This window comes from Oncorhynchus mykiss, chromosome 24, assembly GCF_057628025.1.
Source record: "Oncorhynchus mykiss isolate SJ-2025 chromosome 24, ASM5762802v1, whole genome shotgun sequence".
Lineage (NCBI taxonomy): Eukaryota > Metazoa > Chordata > Actinopteri > Salmoniformes > Salmonidae > Oncorhynchus > Oncorhynchus mykiss.
Window position 1 is genome coordinate 36,572,501 of NC_143045.1, and position 22,500 is coordinate 36,595,000.

At 41.4% G+C, this 22,500-nt stretch overlaps 1 protein-coding gene across 3 annotated transcripts in view; it reads left to right on the top strand.

The window, feature by feature from the left end:
- Positions 1 to 22,500, top strand: part of si (sucrase-isomaltase) — a 117,399-nt gene that overhangs the window by 35,691 nt on the left and 59,208 nt on the right. For all 3 annotated transcript variants that reach the window (XM_090218929.1, XM_090218928.1, XM_090218927.1), the window contains exons 11-17: positions 957 to 1,088; positions 5,029 to 5,145; positions 11,344 to 11,457; positions 11,552 to 11,636; positions 13,304 to 13,421; positions 14,226 to 14,397; positions 15,217 to 15,333. In XM_090218929.1, coding sequence (XP_090075055.1) covers positions 957 to 1,088; positions 5,029 to 5,145; positions 11,344 to 11,457; positions 11,552 to 11,636; positions 13,304 to 13,421; positions 14,226 to 14,397; positions 15,217 to 15,333 — 855 coding nt within the window. The remainder of the gene's footprint in view (positions 1 to 956; positions 1,089 to 5,028; positions 5,146 to 11,343; positions 11,458 to 11,551; positions 11,637 to 13,303; positions 13,422 to 14,225; positions 14,398 to 15,216; positions 15,334 to 22,500) is intronic.

The following is a 22,500-nucleotide window of genomic DNA, read 5'->3' on the forward strand; positions in this document are numbered from 1 at the left end:
TCGAGAAAAAGATAAAGTCACCCAGTAAAATACTACTTGAGTAAAAGTCTAAAAGTATTTGGTTTTAAATATACTTAAGTATCAAAGTAAATGGAATTGCTAAAATGTACTTTAATAAGTATCAAAAGTAAAAGTATAAACCATTTAAAATTCCTTATATTAAGCAAACCAGGCGGGACTATTTATTGTTTAATTGATGGATAGCCAGGGGCACACCGACACTCAGACACAATTTACAAACTAAGCGTTTTGTGTTTAGTGAGTTTGCCAGATCAGAGGCAGTGGTGATGACCAGGGATAATCTCTTGATAAGTGTGTGAATTGGACCATTTTCCGGGGCAAAAGTATTTTTTGGGGTGTCGGGGGAAAATGTGCAGAGTAAAAAGCACATTATTATCTTTAGGAATATAGTAAAAGTAAAAAGTAAAAGTTGGCAAAAAATATAAGTAGTAAACTAAAATACAGATGCACAAAAAAACGACTTAGGTTGTAGTTTAACGTATTTTTACTTAAGTACTTTACACCCCTGTTCTATATGCATCACACTCATACTAAAGATGTACATATGCTTTTAAGGGAAAACATTTCAGTCATGGTAAGGCGTTCATATTTGAAGTTAGGATTTATTAAAGATAAGATAAGACGCACTGCACTTCAGTAGACACATGCCAGGGGGCAATGTACTTACTAAGCCACGCTGCTAAGACCATCATATGTGACTGGCTTTGACTAAATGTGTGGAAAACAATGATGCAGACAGTTTGAGGGCTTTGACTAAATGTATAGAAAACAATGATGCAGACAGTTTGAGGGGTTTGACTAAATGTATAGAAAACAATGATGCAGACAGTTTGAGTGGTTTGAGACAAATACTGTGTGATTATGACACTAACATTCAACTCCTACAGCCATAACGAATGCACTATTATCCTCTATCTGCTTCTCTTCTCTCCCAGGATATCCAGTACACTGACATTGACTATATGGAAGATAAGAAGGACTTCACTTACGATGAAGTCAACTTCAAAGACCTCCCTCAGTTCGCTGATTACCTGCACGAGAAGGGACAGAAATACATTCTTATATTGGTAAGAAACAAACTGTTTTTGAAAGAAAGAAAAAAAGATATTATTTAACTAGGCAAGTAATTTAAAAACAACTTCTTATTTACAATGACGGCCTAGGAACAGTGGGTTAACTGCCTTGTTCAGGGGCAGAACGACAGAGTTTTCCTTGTCAGTTCAGGGATTAGATCTAGCAACCTTTCGGTTACTGGCCCAACGCTCTAACCTGCCGCCTACAGTTGATTTGCTTGACTAGTTTTTGCAAACATTTGTTGGTTCTCCAGTTAGCTCCAGTTCCAAATGTGCCTGTTGAATGAAAACATATTCACATTTCAATAGTAGTGGCACTACTGTAACTTTGCTATTACTTATAGGTTTGAAGTCGCCTAATCCGCGTGTTTTAATGAGTTTGTTGTTGCTAATGTATTTGATTGTAGGCGTAAAACATGTCGCATTCAATTTGTAAATGTAGTTTGTGAACTCTCCAGATAGGATTCCGAGCAGACCGCGATTTGGCAATATGTCAGGCATATCCCTCGATTTGGCAATGTGTCAGGCATATCCCTCGATTTGGCAATATGTCAGGCATATCCCTCGATTTGGCAATATGTCAGGCATATCCCTCGATTTGGCAATATGTCAGGCACATCCCTCGATTTGGCAATATGTCAGACATATCCCTCGATTTGGCAATGTGTCAGGCATATCCCTCGATTTGGCAATATGTCAGGCATATCCCTCGATTTGGCAATGTGTCAGGCATATCCCGCGATTTGGCAATATGTCAGGCATATCCCTCGATTTGGCAATGTGTCAGGCATATCCCGCGATTTGGCAATATGTCAGGCATATCCCTCGATTTGGCAATGTGTCAGGCATATCCCGCGATTTGGCAATGTGTCAGGCATATCCCTCGATTTGGCAATATGTCAGGCATATCCCTCGATTTGGCAATATGTCAGGCATATCCCTCGATTTGGCAATATGTCAGGCATATCCCTCGGTTTGGCAATATGTCAGGCATATCCCTCGATTTGGCAATACGTCAGGCATTTCCCTCGTAGGTCATTACAGTTATGTTGTTGTCTATGTCTACCTTTGAGAAACTTGAGTTATTATTTAATTTATTAGCAAAAGCATTTACCGGCATGACGTCCTTGTTCTCCTTGCATATATGCGTGCGTTAGTGACGCATGGGTGGACTCATAGCCGCAGTCCGGGTGGTTATATCCGCAGAGACGGATTTAGGGTCATTAAAATTTAACTATTGGTTGAAGGGCTGGGATTTAGGGTCATTAAATATCGGGGGTTGAATAAAGATAAAAAAATACCTTTAAAAATCCGTAAATGTATCATTCTGGTGCAATTTATATCTGTAGGCTACTTTGAGGTTTTTCTTTCATTGTTTTAGGCTGTCTGGTATTAGTGCATAAACCTAACCTTTAGGGGTTTTGGAAACGGGCAGGAGAAGTCAACGTCACAGAGAAAAAAATGACATTGTCAAAGTTTAATTCAGCAAAACCAAAGCTGCGAAAGGAGAGTTGAAAATAATGAGAAGGAGGGGGGCAGAAAAAGTAATGTTAGGAAAAGATTTGGTGACCAGGTAAAGAGGATGATTGATTGCAGTGCCAGTGCTCTGGCTGTGTTAGGTGTGATGATTGTGAGGCGCTATACAAATTCGACACAGGACTTCAAATAGGCCTATTGCACGGCAAGGGAACTGTAGCCTGCTGTTTAGATGGCTTAAATGGAAACTGAAATCTGGACATTGACTAACCAGAATAAATTACTGTTTTTTTTTTTGGCAAACTCCAAAGTCCTTTGATAATTCTAGTCCAGTGCGATTTTAGCAAGAAAACAACAATCGATTGGATAAATTGAATGAAGTGCTGTGCATATCCTATGTATGAAGGGCCTACACAGTGAATACATTTGTTTATATGTTTTGTGCGAATTAATTGAATATCGCCACATGCGTTATTAAAAACAAAAAATCCTCTGGAATAAGAGACAAACTGGGGTAATAAATACATAACCAATGTTCTCTAGTAATAATAGTCCCGTGAGAATAGGGCTTTAGCCTTATTGTTTTTTTGTGTGTTTTTTTTTTTTACCGTGCATTAAATTGTTTAACCGACCAATAAAAAAGAGAGTTCCAAACCTCTCTGCCAATAACAGCTTGTTTTCAGTTCTCCCCTCCCCACTATAACCACTCCCAGACAGTCCTAGGGAAATGATTGCTTGAGCAATAGTTTTCTGCCCATTTTAATTTAAATCTAATTGCAGTAAGGTACATAAAAGCTGACCCAGAAATGATAGAGTTGATAGTTAAGTTAAATGCAAAATGAAAATAGTCGGGCGGCAAGGGTAGCCTAGTGGTTAGTGTTGGACTCGTAACCAAAAAGTTGCAAGAGCTAATCTCTGAGCTGACAATGTAAAAATCTGTCGTTCTGCCCCTGAACAAGGCAGTTAACCCACTGTTCCTAGGCCGTTATTGTAAATAAGAATTTGTTCTTAACTGACTTGCCTAGTTAAATAAAGGTAAAATAAAAATAAAATGGTTTATTTGGTCCTGGGATATGAAAGGGAAAGGAAAGGGGAAAATGACTACTCCTGTACCTAGGCCTATTGGAAATCATCTTCCTTCCTGTACCTAGGCTTATTGGAAATCATCTTCCTTCCTGTACCTAGGCTTATTGGAAATCATCTTCCTTCCTGTACCTAGGCCTATTGGAAATCATCTTCCTTCCTGTACCTATGCCTATTGGAAATCATCTTCCTTCCTGTGCCTAGGCCTATTGGAAATCATCTTCCTTCCTGTACCTATGCCTATTGGAAATCATCTTCCTTCCTGTACCTAGGCCTATTGGAAATCATCTTCCTTCCTGTACCTAGGCCTATTGGAAATCATCTTCCTTCCTGTACCTAGGCCTATTGGAAATCATCTACCTTCCTGTGCCTAGGCCTATTGGAAATCATCTTCCTTCCTGTATCAAGGCCTATTGGAAATCATCTTCCTTCCTGTACCTAGGCCTATTGGAAATAATCTTCCTTCCTGTGCATAGGCCTATTGGAAATCATCTTCCTTCCTGTGCCTAGGCTTATTGGAAATCATCTTCCTTCCTGTACCTAGGCCTATTGGAAATCATCTTCCTTCCTGTACCTAGGCCTATTGGAAATCATCTTCCTTCCTGTACCTAGGCCTATTGGAAATCATCTTCCTTCCTGTACCTAGGCCTATTGGAAATCATCTTCCTTCCTGTACCTAGGCCTATTGGAAATCATCTTCCTTCCTGTACCTAGGCCTATTGGAAATCATCTTCCTTCCTGTACCTAGGCCTATTGGAAATCATCTTCCTTCCTGTTCCTAGGCCTATTGGAAATCATCTTCCTTCCTGTACCTAGGCCTATTGGAAATCATCTTCCTTCCTGTACCTAGGCCTATTGGAAATCATCTTCCTTCCTGTACCTAGGCCTATTGGAAATCATCTTCCTTCCTGTTCCTAGGCCTATTGGAAATCATCTTCCTTCCTGTGCCTAGGCCTATTGGAAATCATCTTCCTTCCTGTACCTAGGCCTATTGGAAATCATCTTCCTTCCTGTACCTAGGCCTATTGGAAATCATCTTCCTTCCTGTGCCTAGGCCTATTGGAAATCATCTTCCTTCCTGTGCCTAGGCCTATTGGAAATCATCTTCCTTCCTGTACCTAGGCCTATTGGAAACCATCTTCCTTCCTGTGCCTAGGCCTATTGGAAATCATCTTCCTTCCTGTGCCTAGGCCTGAGACACGGTAGTCTACCCTATGACAAAATGCGATGCACGCGACCATTCCAAACGTTTCTTACATATCAAGGCTCATTCCCTCTATAATAGCCTGTTGTGAGTAGGCTTATTTTAAAATGTTTTTTTTGTTGAGTTTAGTGCAGTTGTGCCAAAGAAAATGGCTGTGTTATTGTCTTTCAGGACCCGGCAATAGCCACCAGTAAGAGGATCAACGGGCCGTATGAGGCCTATGACCGAGGAACACAGAAGAACGCTTGGGTCACTGAGGCTGATGGGAAAACACCTATAGTGGGAGAGGTAGGTGGGAAGGGAGGTGGTGGAGGTGGTGGTGATGGTGAAGGTGATGTGCATGTGCATGTGTCTGTGGGTGCTTGAGTGCGTGTGAGAGAGAGAGGCAGGCTAGTGTTGTTTTGAAATGATCAATCCCACTTTGTGTTGGCAATGTGTGTAGAGAGAGACAGAGAGCGTTTACAAATGTCTACGGAGCAGATCATATCTCATGGGTTAACGATGTGTTTTACCCGCACGATTAAACCTGGCCCAGTGCTAATCACTATTTATGGTTTAATATCAGGTCAAACAGGTGCATTGATTCTACATCCGTGTTTAATCTCTAACTGTCCTGCATCACAGACGGTGTGCTCCGTGTATTAGCACAGACTGATCTCACTTACACCAAGTGTGTGTGTGTGTGTGTGTGTGTGTGTGTGTGTGTGTGTGTGTGTGTGTGTGTGTGTGTGTGTGTGTGTGTGTGTGTGTGTGTGTGTGTGTGCGTGTGTGTGTGTTCTGCCTCACTGATTGTGCTTATAAACACAATAGAGGCAGCTGATGAGTAATCGTCTAGATAGTGGGATGCTAGTCATTGTGGAGCATGCAAAGACGTGCAGCTATTTATTATGGCACTAAGGGTTAAGGGCTGGCGTAGGTAAGGTACAGTGCCTTGCGAAAGTATTCGGCCCCCTTGAACTTTGCGACCTTTTGCCACATTTCAGGCTTCAAACATAAAGATGTAAAACTGTATTTTTTTGTGAAGAATCAACAACAAGTGGGACACAATCATGAAGTGGAACGACATTTATTGGATATTTCAAACTTTTTTAACAAATCAAAAACGGAAAAATTGGCCGTGCAAAATTATTCAGCCCCTTTACTTTCAGTGCAGCAAACTCTCTCCAGAAGTTCATTGAGGATCTATATGTGGCAAAAGGTCGCAAAGTTCAAGGGGGCCGAATACTTTCGCAAGCCACTGTATTTATTATAGCACTAAGGGTTAAGGGCTGGTCTAGGTAAGGTATTTATTATAGCACTAAGGGTTAAGGGCTGGTGTAGGTAAGGTATTTATTATAGCACTAAGGGTTAAGGGCTGGTGTAGGTAAGGTAAGGTATTTATTATGGCACTAAGGGTTAAGGGCTGGTGTAGGTAAGGTATTTATTATGGTATTAAGGGTTAAGAGCTGGTGTAGGTAAGGTATTTATTATGGTATTAACCTCTTGACGCACGGATACCTTTAGCGGGATCATTTTCATCAACAACCACTGAATTGTAGAGCGCCACATTCCAAAAAAATTACAAAAAATGTTTATATTCATGAAATCACAAGTGCAATATAGCAGAACAAAGCTTAGGTTGTTGTTAATCCACCTGTCATGTCAGATTTTGAACATATGCTTTACAGTGAAAGCAATTCAAGCGTTTGTGTGAGTTTATCGATCACAAGGCAAAACATTATGAACACCTAGCATCAAAGTAGCTTGGTCACGAAAATTAGAAAAGCAATGAAATGAATTCTGATGTTTTCGCTCACGAGACTCCCAGTTACACAATAAATGTTCCTTTTGTTCCATAAAGATTATTTTTATATCCAAAATACCTCCATTTGTTTGGCGCGTTATGTTCAGAAATCCACAGGCTCGAGCGGTCACGACATCGAAGACGAAAATTCCAAATAGTATCCGTAATGTCCACAGAAACAGGTCAAACCTTTTTTATAATCACTTTTTTATAAAAACTGATTCAAGAATATGTTTGGGAAGACAGAGGTAGGTGGAGAATAGAATATCATGATGTTATGGGAGAAATTGAGAGAGAGAACAGACAGAATGGGGGAGAACGTAATGTAGCGAGTGGTGTAACTCCATCTTTCTGCCTCGAAACATGCAGAAAGATGGAGGGACTGAGAAATATGGTGGAGCGAGAAAGATGGAAACTCCTGTAGATGATGGATTACAACTTCTGGACATCAGGACTGCGATTTCTCACCACGGACTGGCAGAATCATTTTTTTAACGAGTCTGAAAAGGCCGATGCCAACGATATACTGCTTTCTCAGGAACAGGCCCAGATCCCCATGATTTGCGTGAAGAGGAGGCGGAGAAAAAGGGTTCGGAGGGCAGGCTGCCTTCTGAGAATTTGTAGGCGATCAAATAAACCCCCAATGCCTTCTATTCTGCTAGCAAATGTGCAATATCTGTACAATAACATAGATGAGCTATGTGGAAGATTAAACTACCATTCAAAACTGTAATATCTTATGCTTCACGGAGACGTGGCTGAATGACGACACTATCAACATACAGCTGGCTGGTTATACGCTACACCGGCAGGATAGAACAGCGGTGTCTGTTAAGACAAGGGGTGGCGGATTGTGTATTTTTGTAAATAACAGCTGGTGCACGATATCTATGGAAGTCTCGAGCTTTTGCTTGCCTGAGAAAGAGTATCTCATGACTAACTGTAGACCACACTATCTACCTAGAGAGTTTTCATCTGTATTTCTTGTAGATGTTTACATTGCACCACGCTAGCGACGCTATCGTCCCACCTGGCCAACATCCAGTGAGATTGCAGAGCACTAAATTCAAATACAGAAATACTAATTATAAAAATTCAGAAAAGATACGACTATTAAACATAGGTTTAAAGATTAACTTCTTGTGAATCCAACCATGGTGTCAGATTTTTAAAATGCTTTACGGCGAAAGCATACCTTACAAATTTTTGAGAATATAGCCCAGCAGACAAATCATTACAAACAGTAACCAGCCAAGTAGAAGAGTTACACCAGTCGGAAATATAGATAAAATTAATCCCTTTGATGATCTTCATACGTTTGCACTCAGAAGACATTCATTCATTCAATAAATGTTCCTTTTGTTCAATAAAGTATCTCCTCCGTTTTATTTGTGTGTTTTCTTCAGTAACCCAAAGGCTCAAACGCAGTCGAAACAGGCAGACAAAATGTCAAAATTGTATCCGTAAAGTTCATAGAAACATGTCAAACGATGTTAATATTCAATCCTCAGGTTGTTTTTATTCTAAATGATCCATAATATTTCACCCGTACAATAACGTTGTCAATATAAAAAGTAAACAAGAAAGGCACTCTCTCTGTCTCGCGCATGAAAAAGCTCTGTGACACGGCAGGGTCCACTCATTCAGACTCCTCTTACTCCCTCATTTTTCAGAATACAAGCCTAAAACAATTATTTCTAAAGACTGTTGACATCTAGTGGAAGGCATAAGTCCTAAGTCAATGGATACTGTAATGGCATTGAATAGAAAACTACAACAACAAAAACAATTCCTACTTCCTGAATGGATTTTTCTCAGGTTTTTGCCTGACAAATCAGTTCTGTTATACTCACATTATTTTAACAGTTTTGGAAACTTTAGAGTATTTTCTATCCAAATCTACACATTTGTGCATATCCTATCTTCTGGGCCCGAGTAGAAGGCAGTTTAATTTGGGCATACTTTTCATCCAAAATTCCAAATGCTGCCCCCTACCCTAGAGAAGTTATTAAACAAGTCAATATTCACAAGGACGCAGGGCCAGACAGATTACCAGGACGTGCACTGCGAAGATACGCCGACCAACTGGCATGTGTCTTCACTGACATTTTCAACCTCTCGCTTTCCGAGTCTGTAAAACCAGGATGTTTTAAGGAGACCTCCATAGTGCCTGTGCCCAAGAACACTAAGGTAACCTGCCTAAATGACCACGTCTGTAGCCATGAAATGCTTCGAAAGGCTGGTCATAGCGCACATCAGCACCATCAATACCATTATCCCAGAAACCCTAGACCCACTCCAATTTGCATACAGCCCCAACAGATCCACAGATGATGCAATCTCTATTGCACTCCACACTGCCCTTTTCCACATGGACAAAAGTGAGAATGCTGTTCATTGACTACAGCTCAGCGTTCAACACCATAGTGCCCTCAAAGCTCATCAATAAGCTAAGGACCCTGGGACTAAACACCTCTCTCTGTAACTGGATCCTGGACTTCCTGACGGGCCACCCTCAGGTGGTAAGGGTCGGTAACAACACATCTGCCACGCTGATCCTCAACACAGGGGCCCCCAGGGATGGATGCTCAGTCCCCTCCTGTACTCCCTGTTCTCTCATAACTGCACGGCCAGACATGACTCCAACATAAGTTTTCCGATGACAGAACAGTGGTAGGCCTGATCACCGACAATGACTAGACAGCCTATATGGAGGAGGTCAGAGACCTGGCAGTGTGGTGCCAGGACAACAACCTCTCCCTCAACGTGATCAAGTCAAAGGATATGATTGAGGACTACAGGAAAAAGAGAACCGAGCATGCCCCCATTCTCTTCGATTGGGCTGCATTGGAGCAGGTTGAGAGCTTCAAGTTCCTTGGTGTCTACATCACCAAGAGACTAAGATGGTCCAAGCACACCAAGAAAGTCATGAAGAGGGCACGACAAAACCTATTCCCCATCAGGAGACTGAAAAGATTTGGCATGGGTCCTCAGATCCTCAAAAGGTTCTATAGCTGCACCATCGAGAGATCCTCCCTTGTTGCATCACTGCCTGGTATGGCAACTGCTCAGCCTTCGACCGCAAGGCACTACAGAGGGTAGTGTGCACTGGGGCCAAGCTTCCTGCTATGAAGGACCTCTATACCAGGCGGTGTCAGAGGAAGTCAAGCGGTACCGGAGCGCCAAGTCTAGGTCCAAGAGGCTTCTAAACAGCTTCTACCCCTAATCCATAAGACTCCTGAACACCTAATCAAATGGCTACCCAAACTATTTGCATTGCTCTCTGTTTGTTATCATCTATGCATAGTCACTTCAATAACTCTATCTACATGTACTGTATTTATTACCTCAACTAACCGGTGACCCCGCACATTGACTCTGTACCGGTACACCCTTGTATGTAGTCTCGCTATTGTTATTTTACTGCTGCTCTTTAATTACTTTTATTTCTTATTCTTATCTGTATTTTTTTTAACTGCATTTTTGGTTAGGGCCTCGTTAGTAAGCATTTCACTGTAAGGTGAAACACCTGTTGTATTCAGAGCATATGACCATTTCATTTCATTTGATTTCATTTGATTAGATTAACCCTGACCTTGGAGGCATCATATATCTGCCCAAAAGTTGTTCCTATATATCTGCTCCCTTGAGAGTTAAATCGGCATAATTAGGACACGTGTGTGTGTGTGTGTGTTTATGTGAACGTGTGTGAAAATCATTAATGTTCTCTTTCTGCTCGTGGTTGTGAAGTTATTAGGGAGGGATAAAAGCTAGCTAATGTTTAACTGTGGGGAGTGAAGAAATCTTGAGATTTAATCTTTACAACCCTGTCATACAAGGTCAGCGAAGACCTCAACCTAATGTACACATGTATGCATTGCTACAGACACACACATGCAACGCCCTCCCCCTCTTTCTCTGAGGATTAATCATTGCTCTCTGTGCTGCATGTCATTAGCAAAGGCTTCAAACTCACAGTCACGTCTGGATATTTATATTGTAGAATCGATTTCTCCCCCCCTCTCTCTCATATGTCCTTCTCTCCCCTCTAAATGTTTCCCTCTCATTTCTACCATCGTTATCCCCTCCTATCCTCTCTCTTTCTCTGTGTCCTTTGCTCCACTTCTCTCCCTCTCTCTACGTCTACATCTACTTAGTGTTTATCTCTTCTCTTCTCTCTCTATACTGTAGGTCTGTCCAGATGACTTAGTGTTTCTCTCTCTATACTGTAGGTCTGTCCAGATGACTTAGTGTTTCTCTCTTCTCTCTCTATACTGTAGGTCTGTCCAGATGACTTAGTGTTTCTCTCTTCTCTTCTCTCTCTATTCTGTAGGTCTGTCCAGATGACTTAGTGTTTCTCTCTTCTCTTCTCTTTCTACACTGTAGGTCTGTCCAGATGACTTACTGTTTCTCTCTTCTATTCTCTCTCTATACTGTAGGTCTGTCCAGATGACTTACTGTTTATCTCTTCTCTTCTCTCTCTATATTGTAGGTCTGTCCAGATGACTTAGTGTTTCTCTCTTCTCCTCTCTCCATACAGTAGGTCTGTCCAGATTACTTAGTTTTTCTCTCTTCTCTCTCTATACCGTAGGTCTGTCCAGATGACTTAGTGTTTCTCTTCTCTCTCTATACTGTAGGTCTGTCCAGATGAGTTGGTGTTTCTTGACAATAACCCTTCTCTCTTCTCTTCCCTCTCTCTCTAGGTCTGGCCAGGTGTGGCAGTGTTTCCAGACTACACTAACCCCAGCTGTAAAGAGTGGTGGACTGATGAGTACGTCAGATTATTCAAAGAAATCAAACATGACGCTCTGTGGATTGTAAGTCTATTCTACTAATGCTTGGTTGTACTATATTTATGTTCAAGTCTGACATCCACATCCACACATCCCAACTCTGTCTTCTTCCTGACAGGATATGAATGAAGTGTCTAACTTCATGAAAGGCTCCATCAAGGGATGTGATGACAACAATCTCAACTACCCTCCCTTCACTCCTAGTAAGGTTGTTTAGTAACACTCACTACCCTCAACTACCCTCCCTTCACTCCTAGTAAGGTTGTTTAGTAACACTCACTACCCTCAACTACCCTCCCTTCACTCCTAGTAAGGCTGTTAGTAACACTCAACTCCCCTCCCTTCACTCCAAGTAAGGCTGTTTAGTAACCCTCAACTACCCTCAACTACCCTCCCTTCACTCCTAGTAAGGCTGTTTAGTAGCCCTCGACTACCCTCAACTCCCCTCCCTTCACTCCAAGTAAGGCTGTTTAGTAACCCTCAACTACCCTCAACTACCCTCCCTTCACTCCTAGTAAAACTGTTTAGTAACCCTCAACTACCCTCAACTATCCTCCCTTCACTCCTAGTAAGGCTGTTTAGTAACCCTCAACTACCCTCCCTTTACTCCTAGTAAGGTTGTTTAGTAACCCTCAACTACCCTCAACTACCCTCCCTTCACTCCTAGTAAAGCTGTTTAGTAACCCTCAACTACCCTCAACTACCCTCCCTTCACTCCGAGTAAAGCTGTTTAGTAACCCTCAACTACCCTCACCTACCCTCCCTTCACTCCGAGTAAAGCTGTTTAGTAACCCTCAACTACCCTCAACTACCCTCGCTTCACTCCTAGTAAGGTTGTTTAGTAACCCTCAACTACCCTCAACTACCCTCCCTTCACTCCTAGTAAGGCAGTTTAGTAACCCTCAACTACCCTCCCTTCACTCCTAGTAAGGCTGTTTAGTAACACTCAACTACCCTCAACTACCCTCCCTTCAATCCTAGTAAGGCTGTTCAGTAACACTCAACTACCCTCCCTTCACACCTAGTAAGGCTGTTTAGTAACCCTCAACTACCCTCAACTACCCTCCCAGTAAGGCAGTTTAGTAACCCTCAACTACCCTCCCTTCACTCCTAGTAAGGCTGTTTAGTAACACTCAACTACCCTCAACTACCCTCCCTTCAATCCTAGTAAGGCTGTTCAGTAACACTCAACTACCCTCCCTTCACTCCTAGTAAGGCTGTTTAGTAACCCTCAACTACCCTCAACTACCCTCCCTTCACTCCTAGTAAGGCTGTTTAGTAACACTCAACTACCCTCCCTTCACTCCTAGTAAGGCTGTTTAGTAACACTCAACTACCCTCCCTTCACTCCTAGTAAGGCTGTTTAGTAACACTCAACTACCCTCCCTTCACTCCTAGTAAGGCTGTTTAGTAACCCTCAACTACCCTCAACTACCCTCCCTTCACTCCTAGTAAGGCTGTTTAGTAACACTCAACTACCCTCCCTTCACTCCTAGTAAGGCTGTTTAGTAACACTCAACTACCCTCCCTTCACTCCTAGTAAGGCTGTTTAGTCACCCTCAACTACCCTCAACTACCCTCCCTTCACTTCTAGTAAGGCTGTTTAGTAACCCTCAACTACCCTCCCTTCACTCCTAGTAAGGCTGTTTAGTCACCCTCAGCTACCCTCAACTACCCTCCCTTCACTCCTAGTAAGGCTGTTTATTAAGCCAAATCAGTACACTGGTATCTCTGATGAAAGGAGCCACATTCTATTTTTTTTTTAATTAACAGGAAACACAAACTTTTTTGAATATCAAAAACTGCAGACAAAAAAATATATACATATATCCTCCACACTTCTCTCTCATTCTGTCCTCCTCCTCCTCAGGTATCCTGGATGGGGTGTTGTACAGTAAGACTCTGTGTATGGACTCGAAACAGACCTGGGGAAACCACTATGATGTCCACAGTCTCTATGGATACGCCATGGTTCTAGCCACCAGAGAGTGAGTAGGGATCTTACTATGTGTGTAGAACTTGTACTGAAGCTCTGCCATAGAATGGACTATTTAGTCTGTATACTTGAATTCCACCAGCATATCCTTATCACTGTAAAATAATGTAGGTCTAGAGTTAGAGGCCTTGCTATGTGCTGAGTGAGGCTGAACTGTCCTGATGTTTCAGAGGTGAGTTGTGATGATTTGTCTAAATAAATAGAGCATCATTGAAAATAGAGCCTGGGGCGCTGTCATTGGGTCGGCTAGTCAAATGAGGATTGTTGTGTCTCGGAGGTAAATCCCTATGCACGCATAACCACCCGCACGCACACACAGAGATATGTCTCAGCGGGGAATCCTGACACAGCTCTTTGAGTTACATTGTCTTCTGAGAGGGCTCCTCCATCGCTGACTCATCCTGTTAGCATACCGCCCGCTAGCTCCACTCCTCTGTCACTTCATCCTGTTAGCATACCGCTCGCTAGCTCCACTCCTCTGTCACTTCATCCTGTTAGCATACCGCTCGCTAGCTCCACTCCTCTGTCACTTCATCCTGTTAGCATACCGCTCGCTAGCTCCACTCCTCTTTTGTCCTGACTTTTTTTCTTCTGTCTATTTCTCTCTTGGCTAATTAAAAAGCCTTATTGTCAGGAGACACACTTTGTAAACATCATCAGAACATAATATTGTCATGAAAATCAATAGCCGTTCGATTTAGCTAGCTAATTAGAGCAGTAAAGCAGTTATGATGATACTCTCTATCTCTCTCATTCTCTCTACACACCCCTCCCTCTCCCCCTACTCTCCCTGTAGTGCTCTAGAGCGTGTGTTTGAGGGGAACAGGAGCCTGATACTGACCCGCTCGTCCTTCCCTGGTGTGGGGAAGTACTCCGGCCACTGGCTGGGTGACAATGCTGCTAACTGGAACGACATCAAATGGGCCATACCTGGCATGCTGGAGTTTGGCCTGTTCGGAATCCCCTACGTGAGTACCTCAACGTGATACCGTCATCTATTGATTTAACAGGTTGGGCTATTTATCTGACTGGAAGCTGGTTCTTTACTCCCACAGCTGAGACAGAGGCAGGTAAGTGAGAAAAACTTACTGATGAGATATTAGAATGGTTAGAAGCCGTTTGGCTTTGGCCTCAGACTAGTAACATTGCAAACGTCAGTGAGAAACCAACACTCACACGCTCACAGACACACACACACCTCCAGGTGTGACAGGGAGTCTTAGAGATGCCAACCACAGTCCTGAAGAGACTCTGTCCAAGAGGTTTTCCAATTCTTGTTTGGCACACACACCCATTCAAACTCACTCTCTCTTTCAATTACACACACACACACACACACACACACACACACACACACACACACACACACACACACACACACACACACACACACATCCCTGGCATAGGGAGACTTGGATTTGGATCGATGTCCTCCCATTGAGCATGCTGTTAAAGTGCCCTGCTATCAAACAATAGCAACACCCAAACACACTGCTCTCAAAGGATGGGCCATTGATTGGGTATTTTCTTTTATGCTTACCATATGCAATTACCAAAACAGAGACTGCATACATGTATTCTGCCAATTTAGCCTTATTGAATTGTTTTAACAAATGGAAACCAATATCAGACAAGACAAACAATTCCATTCCAGCCCCTGCTGTATAGTTTCAAATGCTAGTTTCAAATGCTATATCTGTGTGCCTTCCAGAGTTTTTTTTTGTTTTTTTTTGTGAGTGTATCAGTGTTTGTAACGTTCTGTCTTGTCCTCTGTTGTGCGTTTTCAGATCGGTGCTGATATTTGCGGTTTCTTTGACGACGTGTCAGAAGAGTTGTGTCGTCGTTGGATGCAGGTTGGAGCATTTTATCCCTTCAGCAGGAACCACAACGCCCAGCATTACAAGGTACCTGGTCCCTTGTTTCTTTATGACACCATGTACAGTATGGAGTCAAAAAGTTTCAAATGTATGGATCCAAGTATGAATATGTCAAAGTAAAAAACAGAGAAGGATTTCTGATGAAGGTTCATGTTGTCAACCTTTCGAGCCTAAGGGCCTTTTTCAAAACAAGTCACAGTTTCAATGCTCAGTCTCCCTTTACATTGTGATTGGAGACGGCTCAAGACTTAGATAGGGTAACAATGCAGGGTCAGTCCAGGGCAGCGAAGGGGACATTGCCCTGCATAGGGTGCCGTCTTTCGGGACGGGACGTTTAAATGGGTGTCCTGACTGTGGTCAACAAAGATCCCATGTCACCTATCATAAGTGTAGGGGCGTTAACCCTGGTGTCCTGGCTAATTTCCCATCTGGCTATTATACCTTCACTATAACCTAATCACCTCCAGCTTCCAATTGGCTCATTCCTCCCATTCCTCATCCCCCCTGTAACTCTTCCCCAGTTCGTTGCTGTAAAAGAGGACATGTGACCGACCGCCTCGATTCGGTCTTATGTAGCAACATTTGATGTTGTGTTTTTTACATTGGATCAGAGTAGAGACGCAGAGCTAGAAAATGGTATATCCTACACTATGCTTGAGGAACAATGGGAAAGTAATTCTGCTTTGAAACTTTTGTGAAAATGGTCCTTGAATCTTTTACTACACCTACTGGAGAGCTCTTCTTTGTCTACACCCATTCAGCATCGTTCACACCCTCTTAACCCATCTCTTTAAGGATTCAAATGTGAGGTCATGTAGCAAACACACACTATATCAAATACAATCTAAGTTTATTTGTCACACGCACAGGATACAGAAGGTGTAAATGGTACAGTGAAGTGGTAACTTGCATATATTACAAATATTTTATAATTTTTCAATGATGCTTACCTGACGCCAGTGGAGGCTCCTCAGAGGAAGAAAGGAAGGACTATCATCCTCAGATAATTTCATAAAAAAATGTGAATTGTAAAACATTCAAAAAGCTGTAACTTTTAGATAAAACTAAACTAAATATAATTACGTCACCAAATAACTGATTAAAACACACTATTTTGCAAAGAATGTCTAGAGTAGCCTCAGCAGCACTCTGTAGGGTAGCACCATGGTGTAACTTCTGTCCTCCTCTGGGTACATTGACTTCAATACAAAACCTAGGAGGCTCATGGTTCTCACCCCCTTCCATAGACTTACAGAGTAATTATGAGAACTTCCAGAGGACGTCCTCGGCCTATGTCCGCCTGCTTGTGTAACAATTAACTGGCTGTACACTAACGATACTGCATGACTGTAGTGGGTTTACTAACATGTTATTATTATTTGTAATTATTATTATTTATTTTTTTTAATTTCAGATCAACAATTTACATTGTTACATCATACGAAACAGAACGTAGGTATTAACGAGAAAATACCAAAACATACAAAACATATAAAGTAATACAACAATGTACAATTCTAGTGCAATTGTAATCACTTTGAAAAAATCTTATTATAATGGTTCAGGAAAATGTTATTCTTATTGTTATTCACTATTTTAATAAAATAGTTAAATTCAATCAAAAATATGTGTAATTTTGTTATAGAATTTTTGCAATTTTTGTTTGTCTATAAAGTTATTGGCCACAAGAAAGAAACAGTCACAATCATTCCAATGGTCTTGTTATCATTGCAATAGTAACATATTATATCCTTCATGTCAAAAACATGGGCAGTGATCATAATGGTAAATAAGTATTTTGCAAGGTTTTCCCATAATTCTGACACAAATTTACATTCAAAGAACAAGTGAGACAGATTCTCACCTTGAAGAATGTGTCTTATATATTTATTACAACAAGATTTCTCAAGTAATCCCACGCCTTCCAATCTGTGTTCTGGATAAACTTTGTGATCATTACCAAAGCTAAAATGAGTTTTCATTAGTGTAGTTAGACCACTGGGAATGGCTTTGATCACAGAAATAAACTCTCTGCAAGGTATTGGGAACTCTTTCAATGTTATAAATTGTTCATATCTGAGAATATTACCCTTGATTATGTTAGGTCATAGCCAAGTCCAAAACACACAGAGCCAGGGAGGAGTCACAAAAAGCAGAAATATAGATCAAATGAATCACTAACCTTTGATGATCTTCATCAGATTACACTCATAGGACATCATGTTACACAATACATGTATGCTTTTTTCGATAATGTGCATATTTATATCCAAAAAACTCAGTTTACATTGGCACCTTACGTGCAGAAATGTTTTGATTCAAAAACATCCGGTGATTTTGCAGAAATACTCATAATAAACATTGAAAAAAAGATACAACTGTTATTCACATAATTAAAGATAGACTTCCCTTAATTAATGGACTTTATGGAACAAATCAGTCATTTTTTGTCAAACTGGGATTCCTGGGAGTGCTGGATAATCTGAAAATGGCGCTCAGAACCCAAAAACAGCCAGAGGAATAGCTGCCATTTTGGAATCAACAAAGTTAGAAATTACACAATAAATATTCACTTACCTTTGATGATCTTCATCAGAAGGCACTCCCAGGAATCCCAGTTCGACAATAAATGACTGATTTGTTCCATAAAGTCCATCATGTATGTCCAAATAGCCACTTGTTGTTAGCGTGTTCAGCCCAGTAACCCATCTTCATGAGGCGCGAGAATTTTGTCCAGACAAAAACTCAAACAGTTCCGTTACAGGTCGTAGAAACAAGCCAAACAATGTATTGAATCAATCTTTAGGATGTTTTTAACATAACACATCAATAATGTTCCAACCGGAGAATTCCTTTGTCTTCAGAAAAGCACTGGAACGAGAGGTAACTCTGTCGGGAGCGTGCGTGATGAGACCAAGGCTCTCTGCCAGACCACCAAAGCGGTCTCATAAGCCCCTCCTTTATAGTAGAATCCTCATTCAAGTTTCTAAAGACGATTGACATCTAGTGGAAGCCATAGGAAGTGCAACTTTATCCATATCTCAATGTGTATTCGGTAGGCCAAGCTTTGAAAAACTACAAACCTCAGATTTCCCACCTCCTGTTTGGATTTCTTCTCAGTTTTCTGCCTGCCATATGAGTTATGTTATACTCACAGACATCATTCAAACAGTTTTAGAAACTTCAGAGTGTTTTCTATCCAACACTAATACTAATATGCATATATTAGCATCTGGGACTGAGTCGGAGGTAGTTTGCTCTGAACACGCTTTTCATCCAAAAGTGAAAATGCTGGCCCCTATCCCAAAGCAGTTAAAAGATGAACTTCTTGTTAATCCAGACGCTTTGTCAGATTTCAAAAAAGGCTTTACGGCGAAAGCATACCATCTTATTAGGACATCGCCCTGCTTAAAAAAGCATACAAATATTTTCCAACCAAGCAAAGTCAGAAATAGCAATAAAATAAATCACTTACCTTTGAAGATCTTCCTCTGTTGGCAATCCAAAGGGTCCCAGCTACACAATAAATTGTTGTTTTGTTCGATAAAGTCCCTCTTTATATCCCAAAAACTCTGTTTTGTTGGCACGTTTTGTTCAGCAATCCACTGGCTCAAAGGCGGTCAAAACATGCAGATGAATGCATCCTAAACGTACCGGTAAAGTTCCCTCGAAACATGTCAAACGATGTTTATAACTAATCCTCAGGGTGTCAATTATCTAAATAATCGATAATATTTCAACCGACAATAGAGTATTCAATAGAAAGGAAAAAGAATGAAGAGCGCACACACAGTCACACGCGCAAACCAGTACTGCTTGATTCCATAACCAGTTGCGATGAGCAATCCTGGATCCGGGATCCTATTTATAGCCTCAAGCTCATTACCATAACGCAACGTTAACTATTCATGAAAATCGCAAATGAAATGAAATAAATATGCTAGCTCTCAAGCTTCGCCTTTTGTTAACAACACTGTCATCTCAGATTTTCAAAATATGCTTTTCAACCATAGCAAAACAAGCATTTGTGTAAGAGTATTGATACCTAGCGTAGCATTTAGCGTAGCATTTAGCATAGCATTTAGCGTAGCATTTAGCGTAGCATTTAGCGTAGCATTTAGCGTAGCATTTAGCGTGCAACATTTTCACAAAAACAGGAAAAGCATTCAAATAAAATCATTTACCTTTGAAGAACTTCAGATGTTTTCAATGAGGAGACTCAGTTAGATAGCAAATGTTCAGTTTTTCAAAAAATATTATTTGTGTAGGACAAATCGGTCCGTTTTGTTCATCACGTTTGGCTACGAAAAAAACCTGTATCCAGGAGTGTAATTATCCCTGCAAGCTCATTAGCATAACGCAACGTTAACTATTGATGAAAATCGCAAATGAAATGAAATAAATATATTAGCTCTCAAGCTTAGCCTTTTGTTAACAACACTGTCATCTCAGATTTTCAAAATATGCTTTTGAACCATAGCTAAACAAGCATTTGTGTAAGGGTATTGATAGCTAGCATACCATTAGCCTGGCATTCAGCATGCAACATTTTCACAAAAACAAGAAAAGCATTCAAATAAAATCGTTTACCTTTGAATAACTTCAGATCTTTTCAATGAGGAGACTCTCAGTTAGATAGCAAATGTTCAGTTTTTCCAAAAATATTATTTGTGTAGGAGAAATCGGTCCGTTTTGTTCTTCACGTTTGGCTGAGAAAAAACCCCGAAAATTCAGTCATAACAACGCCAACTTTTTTCCAAATTAACTCCATAATATCGACAGAAACATGGCAAACGTTGTTTAATCAATCCTCAAGGTGTTTTTCACATATCTATTCGATGATAAGTCACTCCTGGCAGTTTGGTTTCTCTCCACCTGGAGATTGCGCAATAGTTTCGACAGAGGACACCCAGCGGACACCTGGTAAATGTAGTCTCTTATGGTCAATTTTCCAATGATATGCCTACAAATACGTCACAATGCTGCAAACACCTTGGGGAAACGACAGAAAGTGTAGGCTCTCTCCTTGCGCATTCACAGCCATATAAGGAGACATTGGTACACAGCGCCTCAAAAATCTGGCTCCCTTCCTGTATGACATTTCATCTTGGTTTCGCCTGTAGCATTAGTTATGTGGCACTCACAGACAATATCTTTGCAGTTTTGGAAACGTCAGAGTGTTTTGTTTCCAAAGCTGTCAATTATATGCATAGTCGAGCATCTTTTCGTGACAAAATATCTTGTTTAAAACGGGAACGTTTTTCATCCAAAAATGAAATACTGCCCCCAGAGTTTCATGAGGATAAACCACATAGCAAAAGGTCTAATTATTCAGAAAACAAGCCTGAAACCATGTCTAAAGACTGTTGACATCTAGTGGAAGCCATAGTAACTGCAATCTGGGCCCTAACCCTTTATATAGTCAATAGGCTTTCAATGAAAAAACACTCACATAAAAAAAATCCTATTTCCTAGATGTATTTTCCTTGTGTTTTCACCTGCCATATCAGTTCTGTTATACTCATATACATTATTTTAACAGCTTTAGAAACTTCAGAGTGGTTTCTATCCAAAACGACTAATTATATGCATATCCAAGCTTTTTGGCCTGAGTAACAGGTAGTTTACTTTGGACAAACTTCAAAATACTGCCCCCTAGCCCTAGTAAATTGGGTAAAAAGGGTCTTATTTGGAGCATGTGAGGTATATCCATACACATTACAAATGATGAAAATAGCATTTTCAAGTCTCCCTGGCAGTCTGATCCTGCGGTATCAGATCTTCTTTAATGCGGAGTTTCTTCTCATCCAGAAACGTGTTCCCCTCGGCCATTTTCCAGATGATGTCCCTGTAATGGCACATAGTTAAGCGCAAAATGATATTGCGAGGGGGTCCATCAGATCTCCGTTTCCCAAGTCGATGTACCACGTCGATCACGTCTCTTAGCTTGTATTTGATGCACGGAGACACCTTTCCCAGGATATTAATGACTGCTTCACTTATATCCTCTTCATCTACCTCTTTTACACCTTGGATTTTCAGATTCCACCTGTGAGAGTACCTTTGAAGTCCAGCTACGTTTTCACACCGCTCTTTTTTTTGGGGATTGCAGTTTCTTCAAATCATTCTCTAGGAACGTTATCTTTTCCTTGTTCTCGCTCACAATTCGTGCGTAGCTAACTGACAGTTTCTGACAAATGATTGATCTTCTTTGATGTTTCTTCAGTAACCCACTCTAGGATGGACACTTTGGAGAGCGTGGCGTCTTGTTTAGTAGACAGGGACTGGATTGCAGAGAAAAGTTCAGACATGGAAATGTCCTCTTTTACTTTTTTCCCCGGTGGATTTTTACTTGGGGTCTGAGGTAAAGAGGTTGCAAGGATTTCCTCCTGGTCAGTTGTGTTCTTTCTCTTGCTTGAGTTCACGGCTTCTTGTGTGTCCATACTGCTCAGGTTCTCGTTGTGACTAGCTAGCATGCTGCTCTGGTTCTTGTTGTGACTAGCTAGCATGCTGTTCTGGTTCTCGTTGTGACTAGCTAGCATGCTGCTCTGGTTCTCGTTGTGACTAGCTAGCATGCTGCTCTGGTTCTCGTTGTGACTAGCTAGCATGCTGCTCTGGTTCTCGTTGTGACTAGCTAGCATGCTGCTCTGGTTCTCGTTGTGACTAGCTAGCATGCTGCTCTGGTTCTCGTTGTGACTAGCTAGCATGCTGCTCTGGTTCTCGTTGTGACTAGCTAGCATGCTGCTCTGGTTCTCGTTGTGACTAGCTAGCATGCTGCTCTGGTTCTCGTTGTGACTAGCTAGCATGCTGCTCTGGTTTTCGTTGTGACTAGCTAGCATGCTGCTCTGGTTCTCGTTGTGACTAGCTAGCATGCTGCTCAGGTTCTCGTTGTGACTTGCTAGCATGCTGCTCTGGTTCTCGTTGTGACTAGCTAGCATGCTGCTCTGGTTCTCGTTGTGGTTAGCTAGCATGCTGCTCTGGTTCTCATTGTGACTAGCTAGCATGCTGCTCTGGTTCTCGTTGTGGTTAGCTAGCATGCTGCTCTGGTTCTCGTTGTGACTAGCCTGCATGCTGCTCTGGTTCACGTTGTGACTAGCTAGCATGCTGCTCTGGTTCTTGTTGTGACTTGCTAGCATGCTGCTCTGGTTCTCGTTGTGACTAGCATGTCTGCCGTCTTCTGTGAGACTTGGATAT